This window comes from Schistocerca piceifrons, chromosome 2 (genome assembly GCF_021461385.2).
Source record: "Schistocerca piceifrons isolate TAMUIC-IGC-003096 chromosome 2, iqSchPice1.1, whole genome shotgun sequence".
NCBI classification, from domain to species: Eukaryota; Metazoa; Arthropoda; class Insecta; order Orthoptera; family Acrididae; genus Schistocerca; species Schistocerca piceifrons.
In genome coordinates, this window is record NC_060139.1 from 855,965,954 (window position 1) to 855,982,505 (window position 16,552).

At 38.3% G+C, this 16,552-nt stretch overlaps 1 protein-coding gene across 1 annotated transcript in view; it reads right to left on the reverse strand.

Moving 5' to 3' along the window:
* The window catches only part of LOC124774854 (ubiquinol-cytochrome-c reductase complex assembly factor 1), a 147,682-nt gene that overhangs the window by 34,819 nt on the left and 96,311 nt on the right, over nt 1–16,552 (reverse strand). The window contains exon 3 of the mRNA XM_047249515.1: nt 4,727–4,799. Coding sequence (XP_047105471.1) covers nt 4,727–4,799 — 73 coding nt within the window. The remainder of the gene's footprint in view (nt 1–4,726; nt 4,800–16,552) is intronic.

Below are 16,552 nucleotides of genomic sequence, written 5' to 3' on the forward strand. Positions count from 1 at the left end.
ACAATGCTTACTGTCCCAACGGCAATGAGCTAGTTATTAACAAAGCACAAACTTGGATTGGGGAAACAAATCAGTTGTGTCCTTTGAAATGAAGCATCCTATAAACGGCCTCAAGCAATTTAGATAAATGAAGGAAAATACAAAACAGCATGCCTGGACAGGGATTTCAATCACAGCCCTTCCAAATAAGGATCTCGTGTCTTAACCACTGCACCATATCAGCTGGTCACAGTCCTCTAAAGGATTTTATTATGTGCCACCACTAAGTTCCCATCCTCCTCCTCCTCCTCCTCCTCCTCCTATCTGATTATTTTCAACAACAATACAAGAGAAGGAAAGTTGTCTCTCACCAAACAGCAGAGATGCTGAGCCGCGATAGGCACAATAAAAAGATTCACACAATCATAGATTTCGGCCATTAAGGCCTTTGTCAGCAGTAGACGCGCACGCGCACGCGCACACACACACACACACACACACACACACACACACACACACACACACACACGCACGCGCACAGATCTGTAGTCTCAGACAGCTGAATATATATTGCTGACGAAGGCCTTAATGGCCGAAAGCTATGATTGAGTGAATCTTTTTATTGTGCTTATCGCGGCTCAGCATCTCTGCTGTATGGTGAGAGGCAACTTTCCTTCTCTCGTATTGTTACATTCCATTCTGGATTTTCATTGTTTTATTTTCAACAACACAAACATTATGTTCAATATGCAGTCATCACAGTTATACTTGAGGCACTTCCATGCAAGCCATTAAAGTTGTGTTAAGTTCAAAGTCTTGAATCAGGCTATGAGCCAAACAATTCCACACATCAGCGATGAAGTCTTTTATAAAACCAATTTCCTTCTCTGTAAGCACAGAGATTTTCAAGTAGACGTACCTATACATTTTCTGTTTTTATAGGAGCACTTAAAGCAAAAAACAGCTGTAGGTGACACTGGTACTTTAAACTGGACATCTGCTCCTACAGCTAGTGCTCTTACCAACTGAGAAACACAATCTTTTCTCATAGAATGTCTTTGAATCCACAGTTCCATCAAATGTCCATCCAGCTCAAATGGAAAGAGGCCAGTGACAAATTCTTTTACTTATTTTTCAGCCTCACATCTCACAAATAGAACCTTTATCAGTTCAGATTTCTTAGCATGTCATCAACAGACTCCTCTATTCCTGTCTCTCTATTTTATATCGTGAACTCTGAAATGTATTGGCAAGTAGACACCAGGACCCTTCTGGTCTAACAAGCCTGATGACACTGCACAAAGATTAGTGACACCAACTCACAATTGAGAAAACGAACTGAAATCTCACAACTGGCAATTACTACAGTAGCTGGCTGAAAATCTCCGAAGCAAACAACTAACTTTCTTGGGAGTCATGAAAAAATAAAATAAGAAGGAAATTCCTACAGAATTCCAAGCACATAAAACCAGAAGTACAATATGTTCCACATGTTTTCTAGACAATTTTAGTATGGCCTTGACTGATCCTAAAAAGAACAAATAGGTAATTTTTTTTTATATTAACAACACGCAGCACAACTGTAATGTACCAACAGACTAAGAAATCAAGAGTGATCAGATGTTCTCCTCCCACAGCAATTCCACTTTTCTACAGATATCTATATATCGTTGGTATAAATGCAAAAATTATTTTCAAATTCAACGATCTTGAATTTTTTGAAACACCTTGCTCTTTGCCTGATAACATTTGAACCAACAAGTGTTATTTCAATTGTGTCCCAAGAAAATTGATGCCTTCTTGACCAAGTATAGGCACAAAGAAGAGCAGATCAAAGAACCACCAAGCAAAACCTGGAATTCGATACATATGTGGCATGCATTAAAACAAGGAAACAAAAACGGTATGTGTGAAATGCAAGAAAAACATATGCAAGAGATGGAGCGTCACAGACACACAATGTGTGCAATGTGGAAGTGAGCGGCAGATGGAAACTGACTAATTTATTCACAATCATAAATAGAAGTGGGAGTTTGGAAGCATCCCATTTCATAATGTATTCTCTTGTTACTTTCTTATCATGTGAATCAGTGCAATTAAGTGATATAATTTTTAAAAAATTCGGGGAATGAAGAATATCAGCACCTTACAAATTGTGACAACAATAATAGACAACTGAGAAGGCAAGAAATAAATAAAATATTATATTTGTACAATCATGTAATAATATGTTTTATTTTCTCCATTAAAATGCAGCTAATGATTATATAAAGATTATTTTTCCTAAGGTTAAAAATGCTATACTAATTGTGGTTAAACAGATCTGATGAAGACTTGCTAAGAAGTCTAAACTGGTAATGGTGCTTTGATCCGATGTTGAAAACTACAATAAAATAAATACCGGAAACTACCAATGTATTTCTCATAGCTATCCAAGCCTCCAAAGCTGTGCCAACTGGTTGTTATTCCCCTGAGAAGATCATTAATAACAATGACAATTACTTCTTGTTACATCACTGAACATTAGCTTTAGGGGATAAACATGATGAAAGCAGAGCAACTTCAAAAATCTCCAGTAAAGGCCATACTGGTGATTTACTTCAACTGCTCAGGTACAATACATATAAAATTCATATTTTACAGTAACACTGTAAAAAATATTCAACTAACATGAAAACACCAGGAAAAGAATTGCAAATATCAGTCATAACTGTCTCCACCTGGATGATAATTATCAAAGCACTTTGTAATTATTCAAACATTTTGACTGTGCATCCAAAAGCTTCCTTTGAAAGAAGCCTTAAGGAGAAGGACTGATATGCATTATTACTGAGAAAATTTATGTTCACTCTTTCATTCCTTTAATGCCAGCCATGATCTAATTGTGATTGTGTCCTCTGCCTTCTACATCCTTCCCTACTCCCTTCCCTCAGTCACCCCTTCTCACCCAAACCAAGACTATGATCTTTTAGTATTTCTCTACATGTGAACACTAAAGGAAGGAGTGAAGATAACTGGCATCTATTACTTGTCAACTGTTCATGCAAGATATCAACTGTTTTCAGATTTGAACACTCAGTCTTACATCTGGAAGGTCACACATTAGCAAGCAAGAAATTTCATTTGGATACTGTGATCACACAAAAAACAAAACAAAAAAATAATAAGAATGGAATGAGCTCAGTAGTTTCGTTGAGAGTAGTTCAAATTTTGAACATAAAATGTTGATGATGACTGCCTCTACAAATAGTAAAGTGTGCAACAAGATAAGATGAAGCAAAAATATCAAATGTGATTTTAACTGGTGGTATATTTGTTTAGTAAGAATTTTGTTGCAGCCTGTTGTTGTATCCCAGGTGTGAGTAAATTTCAGTTAAAATTTCTGGGCTAAGAAGCCATGTCGATATATGAAAGTGTTCCTTGAAATTTCACCCTTGATTATGGGAGACATCTTCAGAGGTAAAAAGGCAATATAAATGAAACTATTCCCTGACATCTTTGGAGGTAAAACAGCAACTCCTTCAATTCTCCCCAAGAATGATTCTACCTCACATGCCTTTTCCACAGTCTGACAGATTAAGAGTCTCGCCCTGACAATCTCTTAGTTCCTCTACTGACACTAGCACGCAGGTCTCTCTTCACTCTTATGTTAATAATACTTTTTGTGTCCTCACTCATACCCATTTTCCTACAGTTCCTCATTTCATCGGGATGAACTGTGAATCACTGGTAAGGTGCTTTCTTACTTCCTACTGGGAATTGTAACAACACATACAGTTGTGCTTCATCCACGCCGATTTCTACCACTGACATAAGCTGTCGCTGTCTGACCTCCAACTATGTCTCCCGTAATCAGAGCAAATGTCTGTTTCATATGTTGACAATGATTTTTCTTGGTCATGAACGCCTACATTATATATTATATTAGGTAAATAAAGTTTTATATTCTCATATCAGTTATATAGAATGTATAATGATGAAACACTCAGCGAATATTTGATTTTTTCCACAAGTTCTTTCCAGTAATAATATGTTTCTAAAATACAACAAGGAAACTGATAATCATACTTCATGAAATATAGTTCACTATTTTCAAATAAAATACATTTTCTTAAGCATAGGCAGAGAAAATGTGTACCACCATGATTAGAAGTTTTAATTTTTGATCTTTAAAATTCCTAAATTTTTCCCTCTATGTTAACAGGAGTTTTAATTGTTTTCATGTTGTATATTAATGTAGTCCATGGTATTACATACACACACAAAATAATGATGCTACTGTTCTTAGTATTTGTGTGTTGTTGCAGTTTTCACATTTTAACATAAAATGGCACAATACTTTCTGCATCACACCTCGAGAAATTAGTGGCACTTCAGTAATTTAAAAAGCCATACAATTTCCTAGATAATGCTGGTGCTAATGTTTATAATCTGCTTCTCATTATATTTTTTCATCTACATGCTGCACTCAAAATAAGACGATACATCCAACATAAAAGGGAATAACTGAAGTGAAGTACAGAAAACAAAACTTTTAATTGGGAATGGAAACAATATAGTCTGTAATGACAAATTTAAGAAATTGAAATATGATGAAAGCAATACTGTGTGGTGGAAGTCCCATTGCATTACCACAAGATTCAGCACTGTAACCACCACACAACCCATAAATTACGTATAGTGAATACATGCACAAAACAAAATCCTTTTAATATAATAATAATTAACATCTCTTTTGACACAATACCTTTAAAAAATTTCTTGTAATCTATTCTGTCAGCAGCATTCTCATAAAGGAGGTATCCAGCTCTTTTGAGTTTCTACCAAACAAAAAGGAAAAAGAAGTAAGTTACTTTCACAAAATAATAGGAAGACAGAAAAGATGTACTGTCAATTAACACAGACACTCCAATGAAGGATAGGATAGATGCAATGTAAGGGGCAAGATCGCCTTTGATCTGACAAAGCCAGTAACATACAGATACAGTGAGCAGGCCTTGGTTATATGTGACATTGGTTGCTTCATTTATATGGAGACTGATGACTTACTTTTCAGAACATAAAATCATGAGACTCATAAGTACATCAGTGCTGCAAATTTTATACTTTTAGTGCCCCAAAAGGAAAGCCTACAACTTCAATGTGTTATAGCACACAAATTAGTTAAGACATTCACACCATGTTTGACTTACGTGATAGACAAACTCACAAAGTTTTGTTTGTGTGTGTTCCAGTTGCCATGAGTTAAGCATTGTAGGATAATTTTTTTCTCAGAAGAAAAAAAAACAGTTGATTCTAACAATTACCTTGATAAGCTGGAGCTGTTTTTGTTAACACAACTGACTGACTGCCAAGACAGTTGTTTTCCAACAAGATGGTGAACAGCCGCATGGGCTCAGACTGTGCAATATGCTCTAGACCAGGTCTTTCCAGAGCACTGAATTGGCATGGATGGTTCAATTTCCTGACCTCCTAGGTCACCTGAAGTTACACAAATAGACTTCTTTCTATGGGGTTATATCAAGGATAGAGTCTACCAAATGCCTGTCAAACACATCTATGATTTAAAGAACCAGATCACTGCTGCCAACCACATCAATGATTGAAAAAACCAGATCACTGCTGCCACCGCACAGCTGATGCTGATATGTTGCACCAGTGAGGATAGAAATTGAATACAGACTGAATGTTGTGTGTGCCACCAAAGGTGAACATGTTGAAACTAACTGAATGGCATAAAAACTTTGTGAGATAGTGTGCCCCATAAGCCAAACATGGTGTGAGTATCTTAATTAGCTTTGACACTGTAGCACAAAAGACTTGTAGCATATCTTTTGTGACACCCTGTAGTATGAAGATAGAATAGCATTTTAAATATTTTCAAAATATGTATCCTATATACTTATTGACCATTAAAACTGCAGCACCAGGAAGGTTCGCAAATAACAAAAATTTACTTATTGTGCAAACATGGCACAGTAGGAGCAATACATTATTAAATTTGCAGATGTTTTGGGGCTTTACAGACTGCAAAATTTAATACATAACACTGCCATCCCTGGCAGCAACAATGACGCTAACCTCGATGGGCACGAACTAAAAATGAGCTTTGAAATATATGGGTACGTCATTCCATGGTGCTTCAAATCCATGCTCGAGTTCATCAATCATAGTAGTTGGCATTTGGTAGTGTGTCAGTCTCTCAGAAACCCTTGACTATATGGTCTCAGTGATTGACAGATCTGGCACAACGTGATGGCCAAGGCAACATTCCAACACCCTACGTTTCAAGACAGGTCAGGACAGGAGGGGCAACATGTGATCTTGCATTATTTTGTTGAAAGATAAAGTTATGGAGTCCTGTATGGCACAGCCACTAGCCTTAACACCTCAAACATGTAATGCCTGCTGTCCAAGTTACTGGCTATACAAAGCACGGTGATCATATTGTGTACTGAAAGGCATCTCATGCCACAGGTTGAACCTGTATGATGGTGACAAATGCAGTGTTCATTCTCATCGGAGCTGCCACACACCAACATGTCCATTGTGTTGGTGCATGCAGAACTGGGCCTCATCTGGGAAGATGACTCAATGCCACTCCTGTGCCCAGTACTGTCGTCAAGTGCACCACTATTGGTGTGCCTTTCTCTGATTCTGTATCAAGCTAAGCCATGGCTAAGGTCATTGTGCTGACAGTCTTGATGCTCCAGAAGTTATCACAACATCCAAATGGATGCTTGACCTGCTGTAAACAAGCAATTTCATGAATCAAAATATACGACGAAGCTGTATGATCCTAATAGTCGAATGAACAATGTGTCTGTCATTTCGTATACTATTGGCGATGTGCCATTGAGATCCTGCACAACACTGAATATAACACTCTCGAATACATCAATTCCACATTCATATGACAGTCTTACGATCCTGACCTGACCAATGCAAGCAGCAATAATGCTAATCGATAAACCACAAACCTGATAGGCAGCAGTCTACTTTCTAGAATGGCAGATACTGTTTACTCAATTTAAAACCAGTAAAAGGTACATGTTTTATTCTTTGCCTATAAGCCCCTGTCAGTATTATGTATAACTTGTTTTGTAGTTGAGAGAACAGAGGGACCCTATCATGACTGCTGAGTTTTCTGCTATGTCGCAAGCTAAAGAGTATGCTCACTAATTATTAACACAAACCCATATCATCATTTTCTTGGAATCTAAGTCTGCAATTACCTTGCTTAAAAGCCTGAGAAAGGACCACTCAAACCATCCAACAGAATAATTGACAGTGACCAATATGTATCAGCTGACTAGAAAAAGACATCACATCACCCTTCCTCAGGATAAAGCCACTTATTACCATACCAGCTGACACTCCTATGAAGAAAGCCATTTATGTTTGCAAAGGAGAAGACAAATTAGTACTATTCAAAAGTTTATCCACAAGATAAAGCATGTCACTGGAAAAAGGGATATTTTGTGAGGAAACTTACATAGCGAAGGCCCTAACAAGTAATAACACCAACAATACTACCAACATGTCTCATTGGCACTAAACAGTTGACACTCAGTCTCTGCCAACTTACGAAATACTTCATAAACCAGAACAGGTGATTAATTTTTCCCAAGAAATGTAACTGCCCTACCCCATAATGTGGTTCCATTTATTTAGCTAGTCTGCTTGCTATGTGCTGCCCCTCCCCCCTCCACTAAACTATTAGTTATCAACAGGTTACAGGTGACAAGCAAAGTGACTAATTATTCAATTATTACAGACGATGTCTGGTTGTTTCATTGACATTAACATATTCATTTTCCCTGGATTCCTATTTAAATTGAACATGCAAGCTCTTCCTGACACCTGGATTCAAAGAAAATATTGTTTTGTATTCACACTTACAAACAATGTCTTCCAAAGAAATTTGATACAGTAAAATGTGTTGATAGTTTGAGGACTGACAAAATTTGCAGAACAATACACAATCAATCTTGATGAAAAAAGCAGTATGAAATTGCTAACTTTTCCAAGAAAAGATGATCTTCATGTCTAGGTTCAATGGCATTGTAGTAGAGGCATGTGCCAGAATTACACCAAAGGCTAAGGTACTGAGGAAAGGCAGTTACATTTCTTGGGAAAGAGTAATCTCCTGTTGTGTTTTATAAAGTATTTCTTAAGTTGGTTGAGACAGCGTCAACTATTTAGTAGTAATGAAACATGTTGAAAATATTACCAACTAAAACACTGGCACCTTGAAATGAGTGCCAAACATATTGTATAGAATAAAGAGCGGTTCACTGTCACTATGTGTGACAAAGCTTCGGGCATTCCTCAAATACCACTTATAGTTATTGGTAACACTGCCAACATAAGAGCCCCCAAAAATTGCACCTGAAAGTCTTCCTGTCTGCTACAAACATTACTAAATAGCACAGTTGTCTGCAGATCCTCTTAATAATTGGTTTCACAAGACATTGTGTTATTGCTGTTGTTTTTGCTGCTGCTGTTCATGTCATCATCATAAGTCCAAAGGCTGGTTTTAAGCAGTTCTCCACACTTGACAACCTTGCACAAATCTCTTCATATCAGCACAAATATTGCAATCTTGGTCCAATTGAATCTTCTCATCTAATCTTCAGCATTCTTCATTAGCACCACATTTCAAAACCTTTTACACTCCAGTTATCTGTGTCATTCACATTTCACTTCCATATAAGGTTATACTCTAGACAAATAATTTTATAAAAGCCTTCATATTATTTTAAACACAAACTCCATATCATCTGCCTGAATCCAAAGTACTGATCTCTTTCTTCAAGTTTGGGAATATTTTCAGCTAAATTTGAAAGAGGGTTTAAATGTCAACTATTTTATATTCCCAACTTGATGCCTTCACTGATTTAGTTAGGCCTACCAAAATAGCAAACTCATTCACGAATCTCAATACATCATTTCCCAATCTAATTCCCATCAGTATCACCCAAGTCAATTTGACTTAACTCTATTAACCTTGTTTTGTTTATATTTATCTTTTAATTAATTTTCAAGACTTTATCCATTTCGTTCAGCAGATGGTCCAAGTTCTTTGCCATCTCAGAATTACAGTATCTGATAATTTTAAATTTTTTTTATTTCTTTCTTTCTTATTCTTTTACTTAACTTTTCCTGCAACTTCACCTGTGTATGTGTTCAACACACGTACTGCAAACCGCCCCCCAATGTCCACTTCTTCCTCGCCCCGTCTATGAGCAGAAGATGTGGAGTGTTTATTTACTTCAATCTGTACTTCAAAAGAAATAATATGAACTGACTTTGCAGTACCACGCTGAGAAAATGTCATTCACGTGTCATCGAAACTGCAACATAGAACTTACAAACTATTCACAGAGAGAACAACGTAAACTGAAGAGCACATCTGGACAGCAGTTGCAATATGCACAACTGATGGTAATATCTAGTTAACTAAAGACCTAACCACACATTTTTTTTTAAATACAATATAGTTGGATATATAAAAAAATCCACCCATCAACAGGTGGCAGTCTTTCCTTCTCATCCAGTCTGATAAGCCTCCACTGAACCAGAGCCATGGCTCCAAAAAGTTGCCCATTTCCTTAACCATTATGAATATTTTCTCCTGCCACCGCTTAGTGAGTAGATGTTTTTATTTACCCAATCATACACTGTTTAAAAGATATACGGGAACATGTGTATCAACATCCAGTATATTTATCTATCTTGGTACAGATGGTACCTCTGGCCTTACTGCATGGTTTGAAATCTTCACTTTCAATGTAAGCAACTATTCAATTTCTATAGGCTGCATTATGCATCACAGTGTCAGGTGACCCCACAGAAGAAAGTGAGTACTGGTGTACTAATGTTTTCTACTGATGCACACAGATGGCATTTGGCATTTGTGGATGAGTATTCAACCAAGCAAGTGCAATGCGACTTCTTAATGCAGTGCAAGTTGCAAGAGCAGTCTGTTTGATCCAAAAAGGATGGACTTTCAGTCGTGTTGTTGCAGACGCCAATGCCTCTCCATGTGTCATCCACAGGTTGTGGACATGCTACACGGAGACAGGCCAGTATACAAAGCAAGTAGGAAAAGTTCACCAATGCATTACAACCTCACATGCAGATAGATATGTAGGCGTCTCTGCATTGCAGCATCATACGAATACCATCAGAGCACTGCCAGATGATCTGAGAAGGGCCACTGGGACTGCAATTGCTATGTCCAGTCAGACTAATGGACAGGTTGCAAGAAAGGCCCTTACGACCCAGATGTCCTGTTCAAGTATCCTGCTTGACATGGCATCTTGCAGCTCGTGTTCACTTATGCCATTTCCATGTCGACTGGCAACATTGTCACTTGTAAAACATGTTATTCACAGATGAGTCCAGATAATCCTCTGACACAAGGTGATAGCCATGTTGAAGTGGGAAGACCTGTGGTGGGCGATACCTGCCAATGTTGCCCAGGAAACTGACAGATGTCCAACGTTCTGTGATATTGTAAGGATGCTTCAGTGTTACCAGCCATATGGATCATGTAATTATCCATGGTTGCCTTACTGCCAAGCAGCACATTGGGCAGAACCTGTTGAACCATGTGGTGCCTGCTGCAGACAGCAGTGATCCTGAAATCCTTCTACTGCAAGGGCTATGTGGCAGGCGCCAGCATGGATGGCTTGTGAAGACCGGACATTGAAGTAATGAAATCACTGACAGCGAGTCCCAAACTCTTAAATATGTTGCATATACTTGACATTTGTGCTTATGGTTGTCCTGTTCCATCACAGACACTCCAAGAACTCTCATGGGCTCTCGTTGAAGAATGGAAACATACAAGGGGTGTTGTGACTTAGCTGCCTCACTCTGGATCTCCCCAACCGTAATAGATACAAAGATGCCGTTTGGACAGTGAATTGCAGGGACACGGGCTACCTGAATACATCACTTTTCATGTTTGTGCTATTTTTTACTACAGGCATATAAGGCCATCTTAGTTTTTTTGTTTTTGTTTTTTTAAATGGAACCCTAAGTTAAATTTTAGCATAACATGATGAGCTTAAAAAGATGGTTTCAAATATGTGTATATTGTAATATTTAGGCGAATATTTTTTGAGACACAGGTATGTTCCCATATTGTACTCATCCATCGAAGCAGCGTCGTCCAATGCAACCTTTCCTGTTGACCACTGAGGAACTTAACAGGGAAGACATTGTTTTCCTGCTTCTCAATAACGCCGCAAGGAAATGCATGAAGTAGTTGGAGAGAAGGGTATAAATGTGCAGCTGGGGTAATAAGACATCGCATTTCCGTCACAGTTTCTTGGATCAGACATGTACACCTAAGAAGGAAAGTCAGATATGCTTCTAGTGTATGGGAAAGCAGAAGAAATGCTATTAGAGCAATAAAGTGATATGGAGAGCTGCATCCTGATCATGAGCATCCTGAGCACCAGCTTCTTTCTCTATTTGCAAGAAAGTACTTGAATCGGGATCATGGAGTGCCATACAGAGGACAAGGCAGAAAACTGCAACTGGTGAGGTACACGAAGAGGGCGTTCTAGAGTTGGCGCCTAACGACCCTACTGTTTCGTCACGGCATATTGCCTCGGAATGTGATGTAAGTCAGAGAAGTGTTCTATGCATATTGGACTGGCACAGATTTCACCCATTTCACCTCTCATTACATCAAGCACTCTCTGGTGTGGATTTCGAATGGCAACAGGAATTTTGCCGGTTTGCTCTGCAGTGCCTACAAGATGATCCAAAGTTTTTTCAATGGGTGCTTTTTACTGCTGAAGCCACTTTCACCAACCACAGTAATATGAATTTGCATAATATGCATTAATAGTCGATAGATAACCCTCATTTGCTTCAACAGGTGCAGCATCAGCAACCGTGGAGTGTTAACGTGTGGTGCGGCATCATCGGAAATGTCATTGTGGGCCCATACGTAATTCCGGGTATACTAAATGGCAATAGCTATGCACAGTTCCTGCGAAATGTTCTGCCCATTTTGCTGGAAGAGGTACCACTAACTACGTGCCAGTGCATGTGGTTCCAACATGATGGCTGTCCTGCTCACTCATCCCATGTGGCTACAGAGCTGTTAAATGAGAAGTTCTTGGATTGTTGCGTAGGATGACGTGCTGAAGTGAAGTGGCCAGCCCGGTCTCCTGATTTGACCCCTCTTGATATTTTTCTGTGGGGAGCACTCAAACAAGGTGTATGCCCAAATACCAACTATGCCAGATGATATGAAGCAACGTATCATCGAAGTGTGGGCTGATATCTTACATGACACCCTCGCAGCCGTTCACAAATCATTCAAACGGCAACTACAAATGTGCATTGCAGCAGAGGGGAAGCATTTTGAGCACAAGCTTCAGTAAAGTTTTGTATCATATACAGTATGTATTTTGCATCTTCGTGTGTATTTGCTTCATACTGTGATCAATAGTAAATATTTTCAAATAAAAACAAATACGTACAAAATAATTGTGACCAATAAGGGCCTCCTCATTTACATTTGTATGTCTATTACTTAAAATGTATTAACATCTTGTAGTATTTTAATACTGTATGTTGTCTACTATTTTGGTAACACAGTTGTCAAATAACTGAATAATATTTGCACATCATCATCATCAGTTAATTTTTGTGCAAAATATCACAGTATGTATTACTATTGTTGGGTAAATGGGCATGCTTGTGTAAGGACGGACTCGTAACATTTACCACGTACTCCACACAACACGAAAGGTCGCACTGGACAACGCCACTTTGAAGGACGAACACGATTCGAGACCATATCTGTTTCTTGAAAACTATTCACCTAAATGTTATGATACACACATATTTGAAACTGTCTTTTTACGCCCATCATGTTACGCTAAAATTTAACACAGGGTACCATTTAAAAATACCAAAGATGCCCTCATATCTCTGTAGTAAAAAATAGTAGAAACACGAAATGTGATGTATTCAAGTAGCCCCTGTCCCTGCAATTCACTGTCCAAACGGTAACTTTGTATCTATTACAGTTGGGGAGATACAAGGGGTGTTATGACTTAGTTGCCTCACCCTGTATACCACAGAGTGACTCCTGTAGACATATACAGAGCACGCCACATAGATGTCAGGGAGTGATAAACTGTTATGGAGGGCATATATATATTACTGAAGCCCTCAGAGTATGTAATAGACTGTCCCTGTGCCTTATTTTTTGTACCTGAAAATCAGTCACACAGGGAATTGCAGTCTCTTGAAGGTGAAGGAAAGGTCAGTTGCAATATGTGACATTCATGGGATGTACACTGTTTCACCTTCTCCTATGCTGTTAAGATGGCATCCTAGATCACATTGGCCAGTGTCTTCATAACATACAGCTGTGTTCCGTTGCATAGTTTCAGTGTATCAAGATTTCACATTAAAGTAATTGGTGCTCCCACTTTGACCAAAATGAGATATAGTAGCAGACTGGCAGGATTAAGAGAGTTCAGGAAGTCCTCTGGGAACTGTATGGCCTCATCGGCATCTACCACATTGTCAACAGATTTGTACTCAGTAAGTGCACCTGGTAACATAGCAAGTACTTCACTGTTTATTACACTGATGTCCCCCACTTATAGACGAAAAATTGTCTTCTCTCCTAATCAGGGCATAGTGTGAAAGACTACATCTATGAACTCTGCAATGGAAGATACCAAAGTGCAAAAATCGGATGGCAATTGTATACTACCAGATGAATCTGTGAGTATCCTACTTTCAAATGTTAGCAGCTTTTCAGAGATCAATTGATGATCATTTTCCCAATATTCACTTTATGCAGTTTTTAATTCTTTTGATGTACTGTTCAGCTTCCTCTACAAGCCTATGCAGCCAGCTCTGGCAAAACTATCTTTATATCGCACTAGTAGCACAGAGAACACAGCCCGTTTTTGCAAAACGGGCCTTTTGTATATGTAGGGGCCTTCCCAGAATTTGCTTATGCTACTTAAGTTTAACAAAGACATTAGAGTATTGCTGGTTTTCTCATAATTTGTTTAGTGTGAGACAGATGACAGAACAAGTACTTTTCTGACTGTGTTATGGTACTGCTGGAACAATTGGTTTGCTTGGTGGTAAATGGCAGGGCATATTACTGCGTCCACCACTGAAGGTAATACTCAACGCAGTACCAGCTAAGATATCAGTGAGAAGCTAGGCTTCTAAATCAGTGCCTATCAAGTATAAGATAAAACTTCAAGATAGAGCGCACATACCAGTTTGTGTTACTACATTTAAAAAAAATAACAGATACATCACAGGACTGCTTAGCCCAGATTGCTTGGCACTATCAACAAAATGGGACTGCACTAGAAGAACAAAGAGATGGCTCAAGAGCAGCTCAAACTGACATGGGTAGGGCCAAACAAGTGAAAGAGCAGATTCCAAAGTATAAATACAGAGAATGTCATAACAAAAGGGAAAAATCAGTAGGTCATGTTTGCCCCAACATTAAATGTAAACATAATGTGGGAAAATTTTTGCGAAGAATGAAGACAAGAAAGCAATAAGAACTGTTCTGTGTCAAAATTTAAGACAGTGTTCTATTAGAATTTTAATCTCGGCTTTTGCATACTTCACAGTGGCAGATGTACGACACGCCAGGAGTTTGAATTGAAAGTAAAGGTCGCAGAAATCGAAAAATGCCAGGAAGTGTGTAAAACTAACTTGCACTTGCATGAGACATGTCCAAAAAGTTCCACAGCACCATGCACAAGTACTCTGAAGGTACTGTAAAATTTGCCTTTGCCATGCAACAAAATCAACCTCTGTGGATGCTCACTATTGAAGAAGTGTTTTACACAATAAAGGTATGATTCCATAACTTGACTGTGAGAATACACAAACTAAAACAAGATGATACTGAGAAAATATTACAATTTACTTGATGTGAAACAGAAGCTGGAAGAGGTGCAAATGAAATCACATCAGCACTGCAGTATTTCCTCCTCCATTGTTTGGAAAAGAGGACTAAAGGCATTGGAAAGAGGATAGAGAATTGAGCTTTTTGCAGGCTTCTGCATCGGCCAGGAGAAGAGCTCTGTTTCATATCGGTGCACACACTGCTGCACAGCGAAAATCTCATTCTGGAAACATCCCCTAGGCTGTGGTTAAGCCATGTCTTCGCAAAATCCTTTCTTTCAGAAGTGTTAGCTCTGCAAGGTTTTTAGAAGAGCTTCTGTGAAGTTTGGAGGGTAAGGAGTGAGAGAGTGGCAGAACTGAAGCTGTCAGTAGAGCACTTGCCCGCGGGAAAGGCAAAGGTCCTGAGTTCAAGTCTTGGTCTGGCACACAGCTTTAATCTGCTAGGAAGTTTCTGTTCTGTAATGCTCCGTACACTCGCCCATATTATGAACTTACTATTTTCCTTTTTGCAGACATAGTTTCAACCCACCGTATCATATACTTGGTAGAGTTGAGAAGGGATATCAGAAGAAGAAGACAGATTGTGCCACCTTGTGAACACAGAAATATTCTAGCAAAGTTTGGAAAGGTGCTGGTGTGGGGAGAAGACTAGTTTTCCTTTGACTTTAAATGGATTTGTCAAGAAATATTGAAATCTACCTTCATTTAAAAACGATGGATGTAAGAGCAATAACTTACAGACAAAGAAATGGTAAGATTCACTGTGCTGTTACAATGACTCATTTCTCTGGACCAGAATTACATAGTTGTGTTTGAGGAAGAATATTCCTTTATTCAAAGCCATGAAACATATAGTGATTATTCTAAAATACAATGTGAGTGTAGAAAAGAAGGATGTAATGAAGCTGATGTGTTTCCTCACCTTTCCTAAAGATGCAAGAAACAATGACATACTCTCTGTAAGTGGTGAGGTGTATGAAGACAGCTCACAGTGAATTTACGAGGATGAAGAGTTCTCTGAAGTTGTGTAGAAGAGAAAAAAATAAATGATGTTTTAAACATTTACCATAAAAAACAGGCTTTTGATATTCAGGTATCAGTAATGTAGTCTGAGCATAAAGAGAGTTTTGAAAATGAAACAGTTTCTTTACTCCCAGCAACTAAACTAACAAGAATTTTATACATGTGCAAATATTATCTTAAAACATATTCAAAACTTAATGAAATTTGCAAATTTTAAAAAATTTCATTCGATTTTTTATTAATTTAAAAAAAGTATCGCCTGTAAAATTTTATTTCTCGCATAAAGTGAGTTTTGCAAAAACCGTCCTCAATTGTGCAGTGTCATTCCTCAGATGTATTCTCATCTTTTCTTTTTTCAGCATTACTTTTCATGCTAGCCCCCACAAAAAAGAATTTTTCACGTATGTGTTGACTGTGTCAGCAGTTTTAGACTTTATGACAACTGGCGGAGTTTGACAAAAAAATCTCCACATATGAGTACTACAACTCCTCCCACGATTTGGTTATCTCTCAAAGTGGTGTCCAGTGCCTTGATTGTCTTCTTGTGCACTATAGTGCACTTGTCGCAGACAATTGTTTCACATGACTTGAGCATCAACACATGACCACTTGCCTTGCCTAC